Raw genomic sequence first — 23,170 nt, forward strand, 5'->3', positions numbered from 1 at the left:
TTTCCCCTGGTGGATTATCTCGGGCAAGTTCCAGAGGGCAGATTTCTAGGAAGTTCCACCAGCAGAACACCACAGTGACTGCCCAGCCATCAGGTGGGCCAGCCCGGGCCCTCCCAACAACGTTTGGATGTCAGCTGGGAGGTGGGGAGTGGGGAGTAGGGTTCTTCAACTCAGTCCCAATAGATTAGTAGCTGTTCCTGGTAACTGCTATTTCCATGTTCTTTAAAGTCCTCTTCACTTCCCACTAGCCAATCTTTTGCGTTAAGAAGGTTTATAGAAATTCGACTTCATGAAAACAAACCACACATCGATAGTTACCATAAAGCTTTATTGGTTCAAAAGTGTTTACCAGGTAAAACGAGTCACTATATAACTCCAGTTGTTGGAGTCACAATGGTGCCACAATTTGGATTTATTACAATTAAACCTTTTAGCAGATCATGATATCTCTGTTATTAATTAGAAAGTATTCCACTCTTCAAATACCTTTCTTAGAATTCAAAGTACAATCATAAAGTATGTTGATTTCCATTCTTAATTTTAAGAAAAAAACACTACAGGTTAAATGGTATTAGTTGGGACTTAAAAATGCATTTGTTTCAGGAATAGTTTGGCATAGACAAAATTGAAAACATTAAAAAAAAAAAAAACCAAAGTGATTTTTCTATACAAATTACATGCTCCTATAAAGTACAAAAATGCATTCTTAAGATGTTAAGGCATTTGGGGACAAAAGACACCTCCTTCTTTCTTTAGTTTAGAGATTGGCTTTAAGCTTTAAAGACTCTTTCATCCTTTTGACAACAGAAAGGTCCCCTGTTCCCTCCGGCCAGTTGTCATGATCTGTTAAGTAAGTGGAAAACCTCATGTCACTTGCAAATCTATTAACCTTATTAGTCCTCCCAGTTTCCAACAAACCCTCTTGTTATTTTCCCTGGTTCACCCCTTTTCTCAGAAAGAAAAAAGAAATTATTAGGACAAGTAGCACAGGTTTTGAGAAAATCCTGGGTTTGAGTCCCAGCTCTACCACTTACTAGCTTTTCAGAATTGGGAAAAATTACTCTTTCGGAGCCTCGGTTTTCTCATCTATTAAAGGGGATAACCACATCTATCTTTTCAAGTTGTGAGAATTAAATGTGACACCCTATGTACAGCACTTGGCATACTGTAGACATTCAATAAATATTACTTCCTTAATAAAGATGATTTTAAAACAACATGCTTACTTTGTACCAGGCACATCTAGTTGCCTCCCCAGCATCCAGTCCCTCATCTCCTCTTTCCAATAGCCTGTTTACACTTACAATTCCATCAGGTTCTGCGGAAGTGACCACACTTAGACCACTGACTGATGACTGACTGATCTAAGTCAACCAATGCACTCCATTCCCTTGACCGTCGTTATTCATTGGGGATGGTCATTTGCATAAACTGGTCCAAAGCAGAGTAGATCTCAGAATTTTGTTAGAAATGTTGAAAGAAAGTCATTCCCCTCCCCACTCTCTCTCTGTCCAGATCAGGCGTCCTCAAACTACGGCCTGCGGTCCACATGCGGCCCGCCGAAAACATTTATCCGGCCCGCTGGGTGTTTTTGCCGCCGCTGCCTGTCCTGCTTAGCAGCCGACTCATCCAGGGCCCGCAGTGCGCATGTGTGGAATGTCTGAGGGACAGTGAACTGGTCCCCTGTTTAAAAAGTTTGAGGACCTCTGGTTCAGATGAATGTGAAAAAAGAAGCATGGCCGTAACCGGTTTGGCTCAGTGGATAGAACATCGGCCTAAAGGGTCCCAGGTTCGATTCTGGTCAAGGGCATGCACCTTGGTTGAGGGCACATCCCCATGAGGGGGTGTGCAGGAGGCAGCTGATCGATGTTTCTCTCTCATCGATGTTTCTAACTCTCTATCCCTCTCCCTTCCTTTTTGTAAAAAAATCAATAAAATGTATTTTTTTTAAAAAGGAAAAAAAAGAAGCATGAAGCTATAAGAGCAGCAGGCAGCCATCCTGCAACCAGGAGAGTTAGTCTTAAAGCCAACATCATAGAAACAAAAACATAAGTAAGGGGGAAAAAAATGCGCTTGGTGAGATCACTGAGCTGCTGAGTCAAGTCTCACCTGCTTCTCAGTTATTCAAGGCAACAAATTCTTTTATGGCTCAAGCCAGCTTGAGTTGCATCTGAAAGCATGTATCTGACCCAGGGCTTTAAATATACATTATCTAACTTGATCCTCCCAACAGCTTACAGAATTAATACTATAAGTGAACCCACCTGATGGAAATGAAAGTGGAGGCTTACAGAAATTAATTTTTCCAAGGTCATACAGCTAATAAGGGTATAGCCAGGTTTCCATCACAGACATTCTTACCAGGGCTGGCAACCTTAAAGAAAACACTACAAGGAGAGGCTAAGTATTCCTACTCATAATTTTGGGGGAGTATACTCTTTAAAAATAGATGTGACTGCTTTCCTTAAAAGAATAGCTCAACCCGTGTGGCTCAGTGTTTGAGTGTGGACCTATGAGCCAGGAGGTCACAGTTCGATTCCCAGTCAGGGCACATGCCCGGGGTTTCAGGCTCAATCCCCATAGGGGGCATGCAGGATACAGCTGATCAGTGATTCTCTCCCATCATTGATGTTTCTGTGTCTCTCTCCCTCTTCCTTCCTCCCTGAAATCAATAAAAAATACTAAAACCCTAAAAAATATTTTTGTAATGATAAAAAAGTGTTAGAATTACAAAAGAAAATCATGACACTGGAGGCCTGGAGAAGCAGCCACCTGGAGTTCTTTCCCTTTATAAAGGAAAAACAGTGCAACTCACCTTAACAAATACTACTGACTCAACTCTGGTGAGGGAAGTGGAAAGATTCTCTTCCACTCTTGCTACGTTAAATACTATCAGAAAACAATACCACATAACCTTGTAGGCCGTTCTGTGTTCCTAACTGAGACCCTTAAAACCAAAGTCCATTTCCATTGATGCTATTTGTAAAGAAATATATCTGGGAAGGGAAAATAATAAGTAATATTACAGTTCCATACTAATCATTTACCAATGCAAAGGTCTTTACCCTTGATCAGACTGTTAGCACATAAAAAAGTAGGTTGAACCTGGGTCCCTGATATGAAACTCAAAGACAAATGCATTACATCAACCACATTTTAGTTTGCTAGTAGCCACTTAGTCAACTATCTTGAGCAACAGTTTGAATACATTTGAATTTTATATCTTTTTCTATATTTTGGGAGTGATTAGCTTGAATATGCCTTTTAATTTCTATAAATTTGTTTTATCATTTGCAAAATTAGGATATTGGACTGATTTTTTTAGGACATTTTCAATCCCAAAGTTCTCTGGTCTAGTCATGAGAGACACACACACACACACACACACACACACACACATTTGTGTGTAATATCTACATTTGGTTAAGCCTTACAAAACTACTGTTTTATACATCAAAAACAAATACAGTAAATTCATATGGTTTCATTTAATATATATCTCAAAGATAGTTAGTGTAAAACACCATAACCCCTCTCCACCTAATATGTCTGATTCTTCTGCTCAGATATACAAGACACTTACTGGAGGAATTAAGAGGAATTCGATCTTAAAAAAATAATATGGCAACTTCTTGCCTTTTTTCTATGTCTTTCTTAAACATATATACTCATACTGAGAATATTTTTCAAGGTTCAAATACTACCAACTTACACACACACTAAAAAAAAAAACAAACACCTTTTAAAATATATATAAAGCTAAGTTCTATAAATAAATACATATAGATATTTTTGTGATGAGGAATATTTCCTTTAAAAATCATATCATGAATATAAACAAATTGCACATTTTGATGTGCTGAAGAGAAAACTCTCATCTCCTGAGTAACTACTTAAGACATTTTGAAAACATGAACACTCATTGCTTGACTGCTCACCTGGTACATCAAACATGTGATTATACAGAGACTGGCCCCCATCTACATCCACCAACTGTCCGGTGATGAAGGAAGCTGCTGGAGATAGCAGAAAGCATACCAAGGGGGAAATCTGGAAATGGAAACATACACATGCTCACAGAAAAGCTGACGAATCTCCTCTTTGCCTGCTTCCCAATCCTGAGTAAACACATCTCAGAGCAGACGACTGCCACATGAATTCCAAGGTATATGTGCACCATAAGCTGGCAGTACATAGACAGCGGCCTCTTTTTATTTGAGCATCATGAAAAGCAGGTAAGAGATTATGGTGAAGACAGCCAGACAGGACAGAGCCTTTGATGGCATCCAATAAGCTACACAACGTGAAGAAGTCAAAGTAAACACAGGCTCAATGTGGGCTCTTTTCCATTTCAAACAACTCAGCTCCTTCTACACCTTTCGTTGCCCACCACAACCATACTTCTCATCGCAGCCACGTGCCTGTTACATCTGTGTCCCTGAAATGGTCAATGTGCCCGTGGAAAATGAGATGGCGTGCCTGTCGGTTTAGTCCAGGGGTGGACAAACTTTTTGACTCGAGGGCCACAATGGGTTCTTAAACTGGACCGGAGGGCCGGAACAAAAGCATGGATGGAGTGTTTGTGTGAACTAATATAAATTCAAAGTAAACATCATTACATAAAAGGGTACGGTCTTTTTTTTTTTTTTAGTTTTACTCATTTCAAACGGGCCGGATCCGGCCCACAGGCCGTAGTTTGCCCACAGCTGGTTTAGTCTATGGGCCTGTAGGCCAAAAGCCCAGCAACTCAGACTACAGGAGCTTTCTGCAAGAGGGACTTCAGAATCCCTGAGCATGCTCTAAAAATTCAGCTAGATCACTGTTGAGTTCAGCAACATCTATTCCAAAAACCAGAGAGAAAGAAAGAAATCACTCCACTAGATGTAAAGGAACTCTCATGGGAGGCTGTTGGCACAGGCCGAGTTCCTCAAAGGGTGACCCTCAGCACTTGCACTGGAATACTTAGCGATACTTACTGAAACTGCGGAACCTAGACCCCACGTGAGAGCTTCTGAAATGTAAGCTCTGGGGTTGGAGCCCCAGAATCTACCATTTTATCAGGTTCCCTGGCCCGCTGGGGCTGGACCCTAGCACTCATTAATCACTTTTATATTAACTATATGTTGAAATGATGATGTTTTAAATATATTGGGTTAAATAAAATATATTGTCAAATCTAAGTTCACTTCTTTTTACCTTTTTTTAATGTGGCTACTAGGAAGCTTAAGATTACATATGTGACTATTGTTATTTCTGTTTTTATATTTATTTTATTGATATTTTTGAGAGAGAGACAGAGGAAGAGAAAGGGATAGAGAGCTAGAAACATTGATGAGAAAGAACATTGATGAGTCTCATTGTTCAGCTGCTTCCTGCATACCCCCTACTGGGGATCGAGCCTGCAAACCAGGCATGTGCCCTGACCAGGAATCAAACTGTGACCTGTTGGTTCCTGGATCGATGCTCAACAACTGAAGCACACTAGCAGAGCTATATTTATTTTAGAATCAATAATTTATAAGTTCCCACATTATTGGGAGAGGGTAGAGAGATCTGAGCCATGGTAACGTTAACCACCAGACTCGGTTTAACCTGTTTAATCAACCAATGACAACTTGCCTTGGGAACATGTTTTGTTAGTCAACCAACCAATGAAAGCTCCTCGATTCTAAAAGTCAGCCAGTTAGGAAGACTCTCTTCAATAAGCTCCTTTCTAAATCCAGCCAAAGAACAACCCTCTCACACATATAACTATGACCTTTGACAGTGTTTTGCATAAAATAAGCACTTAATAAATATATACAGAATGAAGAAATCTTTATGCCTCTCTTCCCCTGAAAGGAGGGTATGTTGCATTATCTAGCTCCTAATCTAGTCTTTGCCCACCATTAAATAATACTGAATTGAATGGAAGCTATCTGCTAGGTAAAGGACATGTAACAATTCATGATTCCTGCTTTACTTTTTACCTGGAGCTCAACATGGAGCTATATTGAACTTATGAAATTCTGATAATTACCAAATTAACTAGGCATTATTGTTATATCTTCAGATGATGTCTTCTTAACTTTCATTTTAATGGTCAAAGTAAACACAGGGCTCAATTTGGGCTCTTTTGATGGATGGACTTGAAGTACTAAGCCATTCGCCATAGTTTTATCAATCAATAAACACTAATAGAGACTAGCAACTTGCATGAACTTTATGTGGCCAACACCTCTTTTGGCTCAGTTACCTGTTTACGTTCAGCTCTGTTTATCAAAGACCACATCAGGAAAGCTTTAAATAAGCTTGGGTTAGAATGTCAGTACCATGACCTCCACATGGCCTTAAGTTGATAACTGAACCCCATTGGCCCTTAGTTGCTTAATTTGTAAAAATGAATGTGCAGGATCTCACAAGTCAATTCAAGGTCTGCCATGTGCTGCATTCCCTTTCTGAGAGAAATTGACAGACACCAGGAGAGGTCAAGGCAGTTCCTTTTGAAACTATAGCTACATTCTGACCCCCTGACTACCCCAGGGACCGTCAATTAAAGGAAGGCAACTCAGTGTTAAGCAGTTGGGCCAATGGCCTTGTGTGAAAATTCCGCCCAAAATGGAACATTGATGATTAACTGGAGCAAACAGAATATCTTGGAAACATGAGCTAGGGATGCTAGGACACAATCAAGCAGAAACCAAAAGTCTCACCTTATTCTGAAGCATCTCACAATAGCTACCATCATCTCTGCTTCCCTTCACAACCAAACCTTTTGAAGGTAACATCTACATTGAGCATGTCAAACTCAAAGGCTAACAGGGGACAAATAAATGAGGCATGTGGCCCGCAGGCCACGAGTTCAACATGCCTGATCTATCAGGTGTACCGGTTAATAATGCAGATTTTGTAATAAAAAAAAACCTGACAATTTCAAGAGAAACATCAAAAGTGCTTTAGTCAAAGTAATGTCCATCGCTAGCTACACATTTCCCCCATCTTTCAGGTAATATGTGGATACTATCTCAATAGAACTTTTCTTGTTTTGAGGTAAACCATTCAGAGACCCAATTTTCCACTTCTTCGTATGTTTTGAAGTGCTGCTCAGAAAGTGCATGTGCCATCGATCGGAACAAGTGATAATCTGAAAGAGCAAGGTCCAGTGAATACAGCGGGTGGGTTAATACTTCCCAGGCAAGATCTTTTAACGTGTCTTTAACTGGTTTAGAAGTGTGTGATGGTGCGTTATCATGAAGCAAAATTATTTTGCTGTATCTTCTGGCCCATTCTGGTCGTTTTATGATCAAAGCATGGTTCAAATTAACTTGGACATTCTTTGTTTTTCACATAGAAATCATCACTTTTAAAGCATTTAAACCAGCGTTCACAAGTATCTTGAGATGGAGCATGTTCACCATAAGCTTCCCAAAGTATACGATAACTTTCAGCGGCACTTTTCTTCAAAATAATGAATTAAAACTTCCTGCAAATGCTCTTTTCTTGGCACAAAATTTGACATTTTTAAGCATAAAAATATCTATGATGTTAACACCTTCAGAAAATTTGACATATGAAGTTTTAAAGCTTGTTGTCAATACAACAAAATAGCATACATATCAAATCACATATATATCAACATATGTGTAACTCCATCTAGTGAAAGAAATCTGCATTATTAACCGGTTGCACCTGGTACATTGTTAGTTAAAGCATGATCAGCAAAACCCTGGGTGTACCTAAGGGGATTGGCAAGGTCAAAACTACTTTCAAAATAATACTAAGTCCTTATTTGCATTTTTCACTTTGTTGACATTTGTGCTAACGGTGCCAAAGCAATGGTGGGAAAGACTGCTGGAGCCTCAGCATGAGTCATGGCAGGAACACAAAACTGACCTAGTGATCCTTATACCAGTAGTCATTATATCCTTCACTGGCAAGTACTTTTTGGGGGTGGGGGCAGCCTGTTTCACATTAGAATGTCCTTGGTGAAGCAGGAAAAATTATTAATCTCGACCTCTGAGCCTATACCTTTTTGATATCCTGCATGATGAAAGAGGAATTACACATTAAGCTCTGCTGCACATAGGAGTATAATGGTTGCCTCAAGGAAAAGAATGTGCAGTTGAGTTGCAAGCTGAAGGAGTCACATTTTCCAAGAAACACCTTTTTTATTTGAAAGAGCAAAGTGCAGTCACTGTTCTTGGATACTGGGCAGACATTTTTCAAAAATGAACACAGTGAGACTGTCACTTTAAAGGGAAATGACTGACAGTATCTGTTATCCATGGTAAGATTTGAGCTTTCAGGTGAAAATTAGAATTTTGTTATTGTACGTCAACACTTAGAATTGTGTGTCAACATTCAGAAAATATGCATAACTCAGGGAACCAAGATTTTCCAAAAGATCAATGCCTGATGTTACAAAGTCATCTATGGGTCAGAGACCCAGCCTAACTGCAAGAAAGATCAATAGATTTTAATGTAACAGAGCACAAAAAGTTCACTGACATGGTTCCAGGTTCCACACTGCAACTAACCTTTAAAAACTGCCACTTTTTGCCAGGCCGGTATGGCTCAGTGGTTGAGCATCGACCCATGAACCAGAAGGTCATCGTGTGATTCCCAGTCAGGGCACATACATAGGTTGTGGGCTTGATCTCCAGTAGGGGGAGTTCAGGAGGTGGTCAATCACTGCTTCTATTTCTCCTCTCCCTTCCTCTCCGAATGCAATAAAAACATTTTTTAATTAAAAAAATAATAAAATAAAAACTTCCACTTTTTGAATAAAGAATATTCACAATTATCTGAAAATGCTAATATTAATAAATGTGCCTCTGTTTCCACTGCCCATGTGTAAGAAGCCAGATTATCTCCATATGCTTTAACCAAAACAATGTATTGCAACAGATTGGATGCAGAGACAGATATGAAAGTCCAGCTGTATTCTAGTAAGCCATACATTAAAGATATTTGTATATTTTCTTTTGTTTTTGAATATGTAGCTATTTTTCATTAAAAATAGTACTGCTGCCCAGTCAGCGTGACTCAGTGGCTGAGTGTCGACCTGCGGACTGAAAGCAAATTGAAGAAAATAACAGAGTAGGATCCCTTTTTGTTTAAAAAAAAAAAAAAGTCTATAAATGCGGATATTTTTGTGTGTGCACAGTAAATTTCTGGAAATATATACATCAAACTGATAATGAAAGGTAGTCCTAAGAATTAAAACACATTTTCTTTAAGAACGTTATGATTTTCCTTTTATATTTAGCACCTCAATATATCGAAAAATTATTTTGCATATATATGGTGTGAGAGAGGTGGTCTAATTTTTTTCTAAATGAATAGCGCATTGCTGCAAAACTTTTGCTGAATGATCTATTTTTTCCCCATAAATCTGAAAAGCTGCTTTTATCCTAAAAACTCCCATAGATACATGGTACTGATACAAGAGTCCATTATATTCCACTAATTTTAATCTATTACAGTACCAGCACCAGATGTTGTAAATAAGTATTGCATTAGAGTATGTTTTGATGTCAAGAAGATCAAATCCTCCCATTATTCTTTTTCAACACATTTTTGGCTTTTTTTGCATAAATATTTTTCTAAACAAACTTCAGAATCAGTGTGTTAAATTTCAAAAATATATTGAATTTATACATTAATTTAGAAAAACTTGATTTCAATAACATTGATTCTCTCCATTGAGGAAAATGACATGTCTCCATTCTGGTCTTTAGTAATAAAATGTTTTTTGTTCAGAGCGAAGTTGACTCCAGGTATTCTAATTTTTATTATTATTATGGAAACGATAACTTTTTTTTCATTACATTTTAAGACTGATATAGCTAACATTTATAAAAGCTATTAATCTTTTCATACTTAAACCTGACCACCTTACAAAAGTTGCGTATGGAATGTCATATAGTCATAATAGTCTGACTTGCTTAGGGTCCTGTCACGTGATAAAATAACGTAGCTGGAAAAGTGCAATGAAACACGCTCTTCTTAATTCACACTGCATTTGCTCCTGAATAAAGACTGCTGTGAGCACCCTAGCCGACTTGGCTCAGTGGATAGAGCATCGGCCTGTGGATTGAAAGGTCCCAGGTTTGATTCTGTTCGAGGGCACATGCCCAGGTTGTAAGCTCGATCCCTAGTGTGGGGTGTGCAGGAGGCAGCCCATTAGTGATTTTCTCTCATCATTGATGTTTCTATCTCTCTCTCCCTCTCCCTTCCTCTCTGAAATCAATAAAAATATAAGTTTAAAAAAAAAGAATGTTGTGAGCATTCAAAGTGATAGTGGGGAAGGGCATGTAATAAGAATAGAGCGACAGTTGTCTAATAATTATTCACCTCATTAACTATAGATAAGTAGTTTTCTTACAGATCCTGGGAAACTGGAGGATGAAACAAGGCTGTAAAAAGATAAGATGCCTCAATGGGTCCATTACTCAGAAAAGAAATACATTTTGAGAACAGACCAAGGACAGGACACGCTTTGTTGGTTGCTGTGCCTGGACCCTGACCCTCTCTGGGAGTTTTTCTCAGGAACGCTGACCATTCTCAGGTCCCAGGAACAGGCTGAGCTGTTTGTAACATCATAGAAGATTAGCCACCTTGTTATCGGTCTTTGAGCTCCTGAAGGCCGGACTGCAGATTCTACCCTCCCCTTTCCACGTTACACTTGTAGCTTGCAGCTACACATAGCTATCTTCTCCTTAGTGCCCTGGTCAGCAAACTACGGCTCGCGAGCCACATGCGGCTCTTCGGCTCCTTGAGTGTGGCTCTTCCACAAAACACCACATGCGGGCGCGCACGTACAGTGCGATTGAAACTTCGTGGCCCATGCACAGAAGTCGGTATTTTGTGGAAGAGCCACACTCAAGGGGCCAAAGAGCCACATGTGGCTTGCAAGCCGCAGTTTGCCAACCACTGCCCTAGTGTGTACATAACCAGCCAACTGGTGAGGGGGGTCAGAGCAGATTTTTGTGGATGACCTGCCGCACTCCCATACAGCCAGCATTATTGGAGCTCTTATCTGACTCAACCCTGTCTCTGTTTAATTGGCTCAAGTAGTGACAGGTAGCCTGGACCCCTTGGTTGTCCGGTTACAAAAGCACAACCAGGATATTCCCCCAGATCCAGAAAGTCCAGGGAAATGGTTTGGTGGCAGTGGGAGCTATCATCTCTATCAGCCAACCACACTACGTTAAAAAAACACCAAAATGTTACTAAGTTCCAAAGTATGAAATAAAGTCATTCTAATCAGTGTTAGAAATCTAGCTTACCTCCTCAGGAACTCCAAGTCTTTTAGCTGGAATTCTCTGATAGGACCTGCCAAATAAGCCTTTTGCCAAATCACCATAGTTGTCAAAAGCAGTCTGGGAATAAATGATTCCCTGTGTTTAGATATAAAATAAGAACAAAATAAAGTACATAAGATTAAATTTTAATTGTAAAGACAGTCTATCAACCAATACCAAAAATTAAGTGCCTTACGTGTAATAGAAAAAGTAACATTGCTAATATTGAGAAAATGTAATAGTGGTTGACTACTACGAATGAATTATCTGAATGCTCATTTTGTGACCTCCCCTTCCTTAATAACCAGTTAAGCCCTGGATGTTTTTCATAAAAGACTTGGTTTCTGAAAGCATAATTATATGAGCAGATTAGTGGGCTCTTAACTGGGACAAACAATGAGACAGGGGAGTCTATTTTATCTTCCACTGGGCTTCTCTGTTTTACAGTACAAGACTGGGCTATGGTTACGCGAGACTTAGAAAATGCAATATTATCATGGTTTTTCACCTAAAGTAAAATCACAAATAAAGCATGTGAATCTAATATAAATAAACAAAAAATGTAATTGTTTAAGAATTCTTCTATATAGCTTTCATGGATTTATAAAGCCAAGAAAAGTACTCAAAACCTGTATAATGCAGGATAAATCTATTTGCTGTTACTGACTCAAAACTACAACAGAGATTATAAGGAGGAGAGGAAACAGGAGGTGTAAAAGATGAGGAAATTGCATGGTAGTGGGATGATATACTGGTTTCCTATTAAACAATTTGCAACCTTTTGTTTAAAGAGGATGACATCTTCTAGAAGTATTAAGTTTTAGACCTTAAACCTAAAAATGTCTCAAGAGGAAAAACTTGACTTCAATAAGGTGCTTATAATACTAACAACCCCTAAAGGTTTTCAAGAAATGCACTTTTGGAGGCCAGTAATGCAAGGTAGCTGCATTAAGAATGGAACTAATATTTAATTTATTTTATAAATATTTGCATGTAATTTGAGTAAGATAAGGTCAGCTATGAAGGACTAAAGGGAAATAAAGTTTCTGGCGAGGAGCCTGCAATTTGTTAAATAGGAGATTTTCTACTAACGTCAACAAGTCAGTTCATGCTTAAGTCCCACTGAGCAGCATGGATAACAATATCTATAGGTAGTTTAAAGATAGAGTTATAGATAATAACCACAGATATTACAGAGTTTCAGATTGAGGAATGATTCCTATATTTCATCAATGACCAGGAAACATCACAGAGAAGTGCATTTGAGCTGAGTTTTACAGGATGAGTGTGTCAGTACATTAAACGTGAAATACTCAAGGAAGCTTAAGCTATATCTTACTTCACACAAAAATGATAGTTTTTGAAGTTAAACATATTGTGATTTTTCCCCCCATCACTTACATTAGTTTCAGAGAAATTTTCTCTTTACTTCTAGTTGATCTTTAACTGGGAGTTTCTTCCTAAAACTTTGACTTTAAGTTTCTCACTCTCTCTTAATAAAAGATTAATAATAACCCAAGAAATAACAAAACAATCCAGAAAAATTCATTCTTTAAAGTAGCGATTTTTCAACCTTCACAGTATATTTGAGTTTCTTGGGAGGTTTCTTAAAAATACTGATGCTTGGATTCCACAGTTTGGAGCCAAGCTTATATATCACTATTTCTTAAACATTCCACAGATAATTCCACTATTTTTTAAACATTCTAATATACAGTCAGGATTGAGAATCATTGGCTTAATTTAACCTTAACAATCTAATCAAAGAATACTGGTAAATCAAAGAATATACACATCCATTTTCAAAAGCCAATCTTTTCTGGTACACATACAGTGACAAATACCTCTATTAACAACATAAATGGAATCAGAAGAGCACAATTAGTTCATATAGAACATTTACCTACAGGGGCAACACAGTTGATCCTTATTCCACTGCTGGCCCATTCCAAAGCCAAGGTTCTGGTGAGGCTGTAAACACCATCTCTGGCAGCTGCACTATGCCTTTAAAAGACAAAATATAAACACTACAATTAGCTTTTGTTGAATATTTCTCTCATTAACTGAACTGACAGGTGTGTCAACGGCCTGTCAGAACCCCACAAGAACATTCTTGTCATGAAACTGTGTTTGAGTCTGTCTGAACAATGGGAAAGAATTGGGTCCTCCCATATTAGAGCCAAACCACAGCTGTCTGATTGGCAAACAAATTTCATTGTGTAGGCCCACATACGATCCCCCCAATTCACACGGACTTAAGAGGAATATTGAAAACTTTTTTATTATGGAGAAATACAAATTGGTAATTTGAGGGTTACAAGTGTGGTTGTTACAAGTCTTTTTGGTGTGTGCACAGTAAATTTTTTAATGATTACGATTTCAGTAATTTTTTTGTTTTTTTGTGTGTGTGTGTGTTTTTTAAATATATTTTATTGATATTTTTTAAAATATATTTTATTTTTTTTAATATATTTTATTGATAGAGAGCTAGAAACATCGATGAGAGAGAAACATCGATTAGCTGCCTCCTGCACATCTCCTACTGGCTTTTTTGTTTGTTTTACTTTGGCTATTTCTGAACCTTTGACACATAGGAAAAAATATATATAAATGCTTACGCAAATCCCGGAAATCCATTTTTAGTAAGCATAGTGATATTGACAATGGATCCTCCATGCTCTCTCATCCAAGAGCTGTAAACTGAAGGAAACAGACAGATGACAGTCATATTAAACAGTGTGCTGACCCTTCTCTGGTTCCCTGTTCCAGCATGCTGCTTTTGTGGTATGTTTTAAATTCATATTTATATTTCTTTTTTATTTTTTTTAAATATATTTCTTTATTGATTTCAGAGAGGAAGGGAGGAGAGATAGAAACATCAATGATGAGAGAGAATCATTGATTGGCTGCCTCCTGCACATCCCCCACTTGGGAACGAGCCCGAAACCCAGGCATGTGCCCTCGGCCGGAATCGAACCCGGAACCCCTCAGTCCGCAGGCCGACGCTCTATCCACTGAGCCAAGCCAGCGAGGGCAATATTTCTGTTTTTTTTTAAGCCTGGCTGAGGTACAATTTACACATCATAAAATTCATCTACTTTATGGGTACAATTTAATAATTTTTAAAAAATATACAGAGTTGCCCTGGCCAGTGTGGCTCAGTTGGTTGGAGTGTTGTCCTGTGCACCAAACGGTTGCTGGTTCCACAGTGGTCAAGGCACATGCCCAGGTTGCGGGCTCAATCCTTGGTAGGGAGTGTGCAGGAGGCAGCCCATCAATGTCCCACTCTTACATTGATGTTCCTCTTTCTCTCTCCCTCTCCCTTCCTCTCTCTCTAAAAATCAATAAATGCTTAAAAAAATATATGCAGAGTTGTGCAACTACCAACACAGTACAGTTTTAGAACATTTCCATCACTCCAAAACAAAAAGTTCCTCTGTGCCCATTTGCAGCCAAATCCATCCCCAGGCAAATACTCATTCATTTTCTGTTTCTGTAGATTTGACTCTTCTGAATATTTCACATCAATGGAATCACACAATATGTGGTCTCTTACGTCTGGCTTCTTAGAATAATGTTTGTGAGGTTCATCCATGTTGTAACACATATCAATAGTTCCTGTTATTTTTGTTGAATAGTATTCCATTGTATGGATATGCCATATTTTATTTGTCCATTCACCAGTTAATGAACATTTGAATTGTTTCCACTTTGGGGTGATTATGAACATGTCTTTATGTAGACACATGCTTTTGTTCCTCTCAGGTTAAGGGTAAAATCGCATTCATATGGTAACTCTACGTTTAGCTTTTTAGGGAACTGCCAAACTTTTTCAGTGTCTCCACTATTTTATATTCCTACCAGAAATGCATGAGGACTCCAGTTCCTCCACACTATTATTGTCTGACTTGTTGATTACAGCCTTTCTAATGGAAATGAGGTGGTATCTCACTGAGGTTTTGATTTCCATGTCCTTAGTAACCAATGGTGTTGAGCATCTTCTAATGTGCTTATTAGCTTTTCATATATTTTTGGTGAAATATCTACTCCAATCTTTTTTTCCACTTTTTAATTGGGGTGCTTTCTTATTATTGAATTATAAAAGTTCTTCATATATTCTGGATACAATTTTTTTATCAGATATGTGATTTGGAAAATTTTCTCCCAGTCTTTGGCTTATCTTTTCACATTCTTTTTTTTTAATTGATTTTTTACAGAGAGGAAGGGAGAGAAATAGAGAGTTAGAAACATCGATGAGAGAGAAACATCGATCAGCTGCTCCTGCACACCCCCTACTGGGGATGTGCCCGCAACCAAGGTACATGCCCTTGACTGGAATTGAACCTGGGACCTTTCAGTCCACAGGCCGACGCTCTATCCACTGAGCCAAACCAGTCAGGGCTCTTATCACATTCTTAATGGTGTCTTTTGAAGCATCAACACTTTTAATTTCGAGTCTAGTTTATCAATTTTATATTTTATGGATATATGGGTATTTTGGTGGTGGTTCCTAGGACTCTTTGCCTAACCTAAGGTCAGAAAGATGTTCTACTTTGTTTACTTCTAAAAGTTTCATAATTTTACTTTTTCCATGATCCATTTTGGACTATTAACTTTTATTTATAGTATGAGGTAAGGGTCTTTTTGTATGTGGAGATCCAACTGTCCCAGTACCATTTGTTGAAAAGACTATCATTTCCCCATAGAATTGTTGGCACCTTTAACAAAAATCAATTGACCACAAATATAAAGTTTTATTTCTGGACTCTCAATACTTTTCCACTTATCTATACATCTACCCTTATGCCAGTACCATGTTGTTTTGAAATCAAGAAATATAAGTCCTCCAAATTTCTTCTTTTGTAAAATTGTTTCGGTTATTCTGGGTCCTTTGCATTTCCATATATACCTTGTTTATTTTTTCTTTGTTTCCCTTACCCAAGAGGATATATCAGAAAAAAATATGGCTAAGAGAAATGTCAGAGATTTTTCTGCCTATGTTTAATTCTACGAGTTTTATGGTTTTGAGCCATACATACAAGTCTTTAATCCACTTAAGAGTTTATCTTGTATATGGTGTAAAAAGGTGATCTAGTTTCATTTTTTTGCTTGTATCTGTCCAATTTTCCCGACATAATTTATTGTATAGACTATCTTTACCCCATTGTATGTTCCTGCCTCCTTTGTCATATACTAACTGTCCATATAGGTATGGGTTTATTTATGGTCTCTCTATTCTGTTCCATTGATCTATGTGTCTCTTTTTATACTAGTACCATGCTGTTTTGATTACTATAGACTATAGTATAGTTTGATATCAGGCAGTGTAAAACCTCCAACTTTGCTCTCTTTTTCTCAAGATCACTGTGTCCATTTAGGGATCTTTTGTGGGTTCATATAAATTTTAGATTATAGTTCTGTGAAATATTCCATTGGTATTTGGATAGAAATTACATTAAATCTACAGATTGCTTGGGTAGTATGGACATTTTAATGATTGAAACATAACCTGTAATCCAAAGACAATGCTATGCTAATTAATTGTTAGTCTAAAGAATGTGGACTCTGTCTGGTATTCTCCCCAAGGACCTTACTGAATTAACAGGTCCTTATAACAGATTTATTTCTTAAAAACAAAGTAAGTATGAGAGTTTTCTTTAATTTTATAAACAACTTTGAGTTATCTCTTTGTATATATCCTTAATAATTTTCTCATGGTAAATTCCTAAAAATAAAATTATAAGAAAGATCAAAAGATATCCATATTTTATAAATACTGCCAAATTACTAGCCAGAAATGTAGCAATTTACAATCCTGTGAGCAAATCAGGGCAGTAAATGTTGATAACTGGAGCTTTCTGAGCCCCTAACAGCTTCTCTTTCAGGATTCTCTATGATATTTAAACAAAGACACCTTGAATTTTGGGGTTAGTGATCACACTTGCCTGCTTTGCACATATAGAAGGTGCCCGTCAGGTTGGTTTCAATCACCGCGTGCCATCCCTTTGCACTGATGTGGTCAGCAGGAGACGTGAACTGGCCTCCTCCGTTGTTTACCAAGAAATTGATCTTACCATAAATATCTAAGGTGGATTTGACCAAATTATTTACCTAAAGAAAAACATTAAAAGTAAACAGGTTAATGACCTAATTTGCTACTTGGATGGATGGTTTGCTCCAGGAGAGTTTACAATCTCTCACCACAAAGTCCACAGATCATAAAGCTACATGTATAATTTTTCTGCCCTTCCTCTCTCCTTCTCCTGAGGCAACTTACTCAATAGATCATTAGCAAAGAACCTCCTTCATACGCTCTGCTTTTCCTGAACCTCATCTGAGGCAGGTAACATAAGAAAACCTGAAGCACAGTCAAGTTCAGGAACCACTGCTATAGATTAAAAATGAATAAATGACATGGACATAGTTGCAGTACCTCCTCTTCCTTGCGGATGTTGCATTTTATGGGAGTGACTTGAGACTGGTTGGTGAGAGGCAGGGTGGTCTTCAGTTCGTCTGCAGTAGATTTTAATACATCAAACTTACGGGATGAAATGACCACATTACAACCTGAGGAAAAAACAACCAAAGGACAAGTAAATATGCTTTCATTGGTTGGCAAAATCCCACAAATAATAATGTTTACCAAATATTTCATGTGTTCCCGTAAAAAACGATGAATTGGGACTTCTGCTTCTGGTCAATATGGAGTAACAGGAACTAGATTACTATCAAATCAATGAAGATTAAGTGAGGATGAAAAAACAAACACTCACATCTGTAATTCTTCCATATTAAGAAACTAAGCATGTTAAAAAAAAACCAAACAAACAAAAAACAACAACACACATCAACAACAAAACAACAGTAACTCAGGAACTAAAGTGATTAATGCCTGACTTTGTCCAAGGCCTCAAAAAAGACATACAGTGAGCCCTAGCTGGTTTGGCCCAGTGGATAGAGTGTTGGCCTGCATACCAAAGGGTCCTGGGTTTAATTCTGGTCAAGGGTACGTACCTGGGTTGTTGGCTCCTCCCTGGCCCAGGACCTGGTAGGGGCCTTGTGCAGGAGGCAACCAATCGATGTGTTTCTCTTACATTGCTATTTCTATCTTTCCCTCTTTCTTCCACTCTCCCTAAAAATCAATGGAAAAATATCCTCGGGTGAGGATTAACAAAAAAAGACATACAGTGAAAATATAAGTAGGATTTTTCACATGAATTATCAAATCAAACATTTTCTAAATTAACACTGACTATTATCTGAGCCCTGAATGCTTCAGCAAAGTTATGCAATACAAGTAGAGCTCTACTGAAACACAACTTTAAAAGGCTATTTACTTTAACTGATAGAGCTTGTCACTACACACAAACGGTAACCCACCCCACCATTCTTTTAACCATTGTTCTATATCTTATATCTAAATAAGTTTATCAAGCTTTCTGGATTTCTCTAGCTCTTCATATAAACAAAAAGAATGTTTATTCAAATTATTTAGTGTAGGATTTGGAGAAGAATTATATTTAATACATTTCTAGCTTATTATAAGGTAATATAAGTACACTGTAATAAATTCAAGTAGTATTGAAGTATAGAAAAGAAGAAAATTAGTTTTCCCATTTTGCTCTTATTCTAAATCTCCTTCTTGGAGATTTTCTATGAGTCCACCCAAATGCCCACATACACACACAAGTGTATATTATGTTACTTTCAAAACTGGGACACAGTATTTTTACTGCTCTGTACTTTTTTCATTCCAGGCTAGTATATATGGTAGTATCTCATTCTTTTCAAAGTTATGTCATATTCCATAGAATGGGTGTTCAATAATTTCTTTAACCATTCCTTTAATGGAAATTTGGATTTCTAGTGTTTTGCCCAGCATTGCAGTTTTTTTTTGTTTCTTGTAATACCTTTGCACACTAGTTCAAGTTTTGATACCGAACCCAGGTTTGGCTGCCTGCTGCTTGAAAGCCAATACTCTAGAGACAGGCGCTGATGGAAGGAAAGCAGGTTTATTCAAGAGCCGGCACCTTGAAAAGATGGGGGACTCTCATCACAAAGGCAATCTTACATCTCTGTGCAGGCAGAGGTTTTTATGGACAGGGAAGGGGAAGGCAGAACATAGGTGACCAGAGGGGTTGTGGGGTCTCTTTGAAGGTGTTATGTGCCAGTTGGCACAGTCTGCTCCAATAATGATCTTGGAGCCAGTCAAGTGATGATCTGGAAGGTAAGCAAACCTGGAGCCAAAATGCCGGAAGCCTGGACTTAGCTTCCTTGGACGTTAGTTCCTAGAATCCTTAAGCAAACAGGCAGTTTATCAGCGGCCACCTGTGAATTTACAAGTCATCATTTAAAGAAACAATGTTAAAAGAATGGTGGGGTGGGTTACCGTTTGTGTGTTGTTGTTTTTTGTTTGTTTGTTTTTTTAACATGCTTAGTTTCTTAATATGGAAGAATTACAGATGTGAGTGTTTGTTTTTTCATCCTCACCTAAGGATATGTTCATTGATTTAATAGTAATCCAGTTCCTGTTTTTTGAGTTTCATTTTTAGTTTATACTATGTGACAGGCATTAGAAACACAATAGTAAGCAAAGACAGTTTACATGTTCATAAAACATTTTTAAATGAAGACAGTTTGTCCTGGCTGGGTTACTCAGTTGGTTGGAGCATCGTCAAGTGCACCAAAAGGTTATGAGTTCAATTCCCAGTCAAGGCACATACCTAGGTTGCGAGGTTCGATCCTTGGTTGGGCTGTGTATGGGAGTCAGCTGATTAATGTTTTCTACATCGATGCCTGCCTCTCTCTCTCCCTCTCTCTCTCCCCCTCTTCCTCTCTCTCTGAACAAATCAATAAGCATATCCTTGGGTGAGGATTTTTTTTTAAAAATGACAGTTTCATCCCCCATAATTCAAATTATTTCCAGAAAAAAAAATGGTTGTTGTTAACAATGCTGTAAACTTCCAGTCTTTTTTGGCATATATACTGTATTTTTCATTAATAAATTGATACGTTATCTTTTGTTTAGAATACTGCTATTTTTTTTTCAATTAGAAGGTATGCATTTCTCTACATAAAGTCTTCAATAGCAAGATGTTTAACTAGCAACATAGTATTTTATTGCTTTTGATCTATCTATTTCTCTTATAATGAATATTTAGGTTGTTACCAATGTTTCCCTACTCACCACTACTTCCTTGTACATAAATCTGTGCTTGTCTCTGATAATTTTCTTAAGGTAAATCCCTAAGAGAGAAGTTACCAGGTCATACAGCATGGATATTGTTAAAGCTTCCGGATTCTTTTTTTTCAAATTGTCTTTTAGGAAGTTTCTAATAATTTACATTCTTGCCAGCCTTTTCACTCCATCATTTTCTTTTCTTCAATGTTTAAAAGTTTTGTTAGAAAAGCAATGTGATCTTATTTTGCATTTTATTGCCAATAAAGTTGATTGTTGCTCATGTACTTATTGCCTATTTAAAGTTCTTCATGGCTGGACTGGGGACCTGGTCCCCGAGCGGGTCTGCCCGGGCAGGGCTGGTAGTGTGTGGGTTCTTGACTTCGTGGAGGAAAGATTTCACAATATGAGTCCAAGTGACTACGAGGGTAGGTTTATTAAAGCTGGGAACAGTGAAACAAGGAAGGACTTAGGATCGAAGCAGCAGCAGGAGAGCCCAGGCTAGGCTGCCTTAGCTCACTGGCAAGTAGGAGAAAAGGGGGCCCTGGAGACAAGTTCGGGGGGTTAACCTGGGAGGTGTTGCCACTGTCCATTGTCCCCTGGTTGCAAGTCTCCTGGGGTCACTTAGAGTTTAAATGGAGGAAGAAGAGAATGGCATGGACATGCTCCTCTGAGGGAGAGCTTACCCTGGGTCCTTTGTCTTGAGCATTTTTTTTTTAAATAACCCTTACCTGAGAATATTTGTCCATTGATTTTTAGAGAGTGGAGGGAGGTAAAGAGACAGATAGAGAAACATCAATGTGAGAGAGACACATCAATTGGTTGCCTCCTGCATGCACCCCGACCAGGGCCCATGTGCTCTATCCACTGAGCCAAACCAGCGAGGGTTGTCTTGAGGCTTTTACCTCTCTTTCTGGCCGGAGTCATAGGGGAGGGCTCAGGGGAGGGTTTCAGCAGAATATTCATCAGTTTTCCAGGTGTGTTCTTTTAGGGTCATGGACTCTACTGATTGGTCAGTGCCAGGGCAGGGGGTCCTCAGTCATTGCTCCTGGTCTTGGCATTGCCCACCTGATTTTGCTGCTTTTCTGGGCCTGGAGCTGCAATACAACTGAGGCCTAGATGTTATCTCTAAGGAGGTGACTTTCTGTATCTGGCTGTGAATTGCTCAGCCGGTTTGTTCAGCTCTCTGTCTCAGTTTCCCCATTCTACTGGCCAGGGAAATACTGACTCCGTTCTGAGTTTCTTTTATTCCAGAAAACTCCAGACTCTCTTTCTTCACAAGGAACACTTGAAGTTTAAGGATAATTTTATGAAGATATAATTTCATGTGGTTTGTGACTGGGTTGCACCGGTGGCTTCATGGTGCTCTGCCTGGGCGGGTCAGTGTGCCCCCGGCTGCACCACAGTCCCTGTGCCCCTGTGTGGTGGCTTCCCCCTATCCTGCCTCCATTTGGTTCACCCGGTCCATATCATTAGCCAGTTTTTCTAGCAGTGTGTTCGATCTTCTCCTTATGTATTTGTGAGAGCTCTTTCTATCATACATTTGTTGTATATTGTAAACATTTTTCTTCATGTGCCTTTAATATTTCCTTACATTGTTTTTCAATAACTATTTACCTTTTCATGTGGATAAACTTATCAATTTTCTCCTTCATGGCTTCCCTTCCTTCCTTGTTCATGTGCTGACAAAGTCCTCCCTTCAACCCTAGCCAGTCTGGCTCAGTGAATTCTGCAAGTGGACTGAAGGATCCCAGGTTCTATCCCAGTCAAGGACACCTACCTCCATTGCAGGCTCCATCCCCAGCCGTGGTTGGAGCTCGTGCAGGAGGCAGACACTCAATTTGTCTCTCTCACCTCGATGTTTCTCTGTCTCTCCCTCTCCCTTCCACTCTTTCTAACATTTCCAAGGGCGAAAAATTTCCTTGAGTGAGGATTAGCAAAATTAAATAATAAAATAAAATAAAAACCAACGAAGTCCCCCTTTCATTACAGTAAATGTTATGAAAGCTCATTTGATGGGAGCCTCTCAATGTTGCAAACTTTTCAAGTTAAATGAAGTCCTCCTGTGTCCTAACCCCTCATGAGGCAGTCTATAGAGAAGGATTCGTTTTCCATGACTAATTCCATAGCATGTTTCCACATGTCTCCTTATTCCCTTGGGGCCCAGAGCGGTTTCAATATCGCAACCCGGCCTAGCGCTCCCCGGCCCCTGGCCCCCGGCCCCAGGGTATGCCAGCCGGCGTCTCCACGGACCCCGTGCTCCGGGTCCCGACCCCTCGCTCCGGGTCCCGACCCCGGGGCCTACTTACGTACCCAACTTCAGCAGCTCGGTCGCGATGGCCTTTCCGATGCCCGTGCCCCCGCCGGTGACGATAGCCACTTGATTCTGCAGCAAGCCGGCCGCCAGGCAGCTCTTGCCCTGAGCCCACATCCCCTTGACTGCGGAGCGTCTGAGTGCTTCCAGGGAAAGCCAATTCGGGTTAATAAGTCCCCTGGACCTTGGACGTGGGCAGGGCTAAGAGCCCACGTGACCGCCAGGGCCCCGCCCCGCCCGCTGCCGCAGCTGCGGAAAGACCGCTCCCAGGCGGCGGCTTCCCGAGCGCCGCGTCCTCTGCCCGTCTCTGCCCCTGGCAGGTGTAGGTGAGACATCTCGTTTGGGTTTGTTTGTTTTTTATTTCGATGCCATGGGAGGTGTTGGGGATGGATG

At 39.2% G+C, this 23,170-nt stretch overlaps 1 protein-coding gene across 1 annotated transcript; it reads right to left on the reverse strand.

Annotated features, from left to right (window-relative positions):
- Window positions 1-309: 309 nt before the first annotated feature.
- Window positions 310-22,962, reverse strand: PECR (peroxisomal trans-2-enoyl-CoA reductase). The gene is made up of 8 exons (XM_070423304.1): window positions 22,777-22,962; window positions 17,719-17,852; window positions 17,231-17,396; window positions 13,904-13,985; window positions 13,193-13,289; window positions 11,271-11,381; window positions 3,939-4,050; window positions 310-843 (listed from the first exon to the last, which is right to left on the reverse strand). Exons 1-8 carry the CDS (start codon window positions 22,892-22,894, stop codon window positions 758-760), a joined length of 906 nt encoding a protein of 301 aa, XP_070279405.1. The 5' UTR covers window positions 22,895-22,962; the 3' UTR covers window positions 310-757.
- Between the last annotated feature and the right edge of the window lie 208 nt (window positions 22,963-23,170).

Source organism: Myotis yumanensis, unplaced genomic scaffold, assembly GCF_028538775.1.
Source record: "Myotis yumanensis isolate MYYU_CA2020_CCGP unplaced genomic scaffold, mMyoYum1.0.hap1 SCAF_8, whole genome shotgun sequence".
Lineage (NCBI taxonomy): Eukaryota > Metazoa > Chordata > Mammalia > Chiroptera > Vespertilionidae > Myotis > Myotis yumanensis.

What these genes read in the sequence shown, in the direction of transcription:
- PECR (XM_070423304.1), bottom strand. Translation starts at nt 22,894, where the DNA reads ATGTGGGCTCAGGGCAAGAGCTGCCTGGCGGCCGGCTTGCTGCAGAAT. An exon ending in GGATCAACTGTGTTGCCCCT is followed by an intron (nt 11,382 to 13,192) that starts GTAGGTAAATGT and finishes ATCTAAACACAG; the next exon opens with GGAATCATTTATTCCCAGAC. An exon ending in GACTTGGAGTTCCTGAGGAG is followed by an intron (nt 4,051 to 11,270) that starts GTAAGCTAGATT and finishes TTCCATTTCCAG; the next exon opens with ATTTCCCCCTTGGTATGCTT.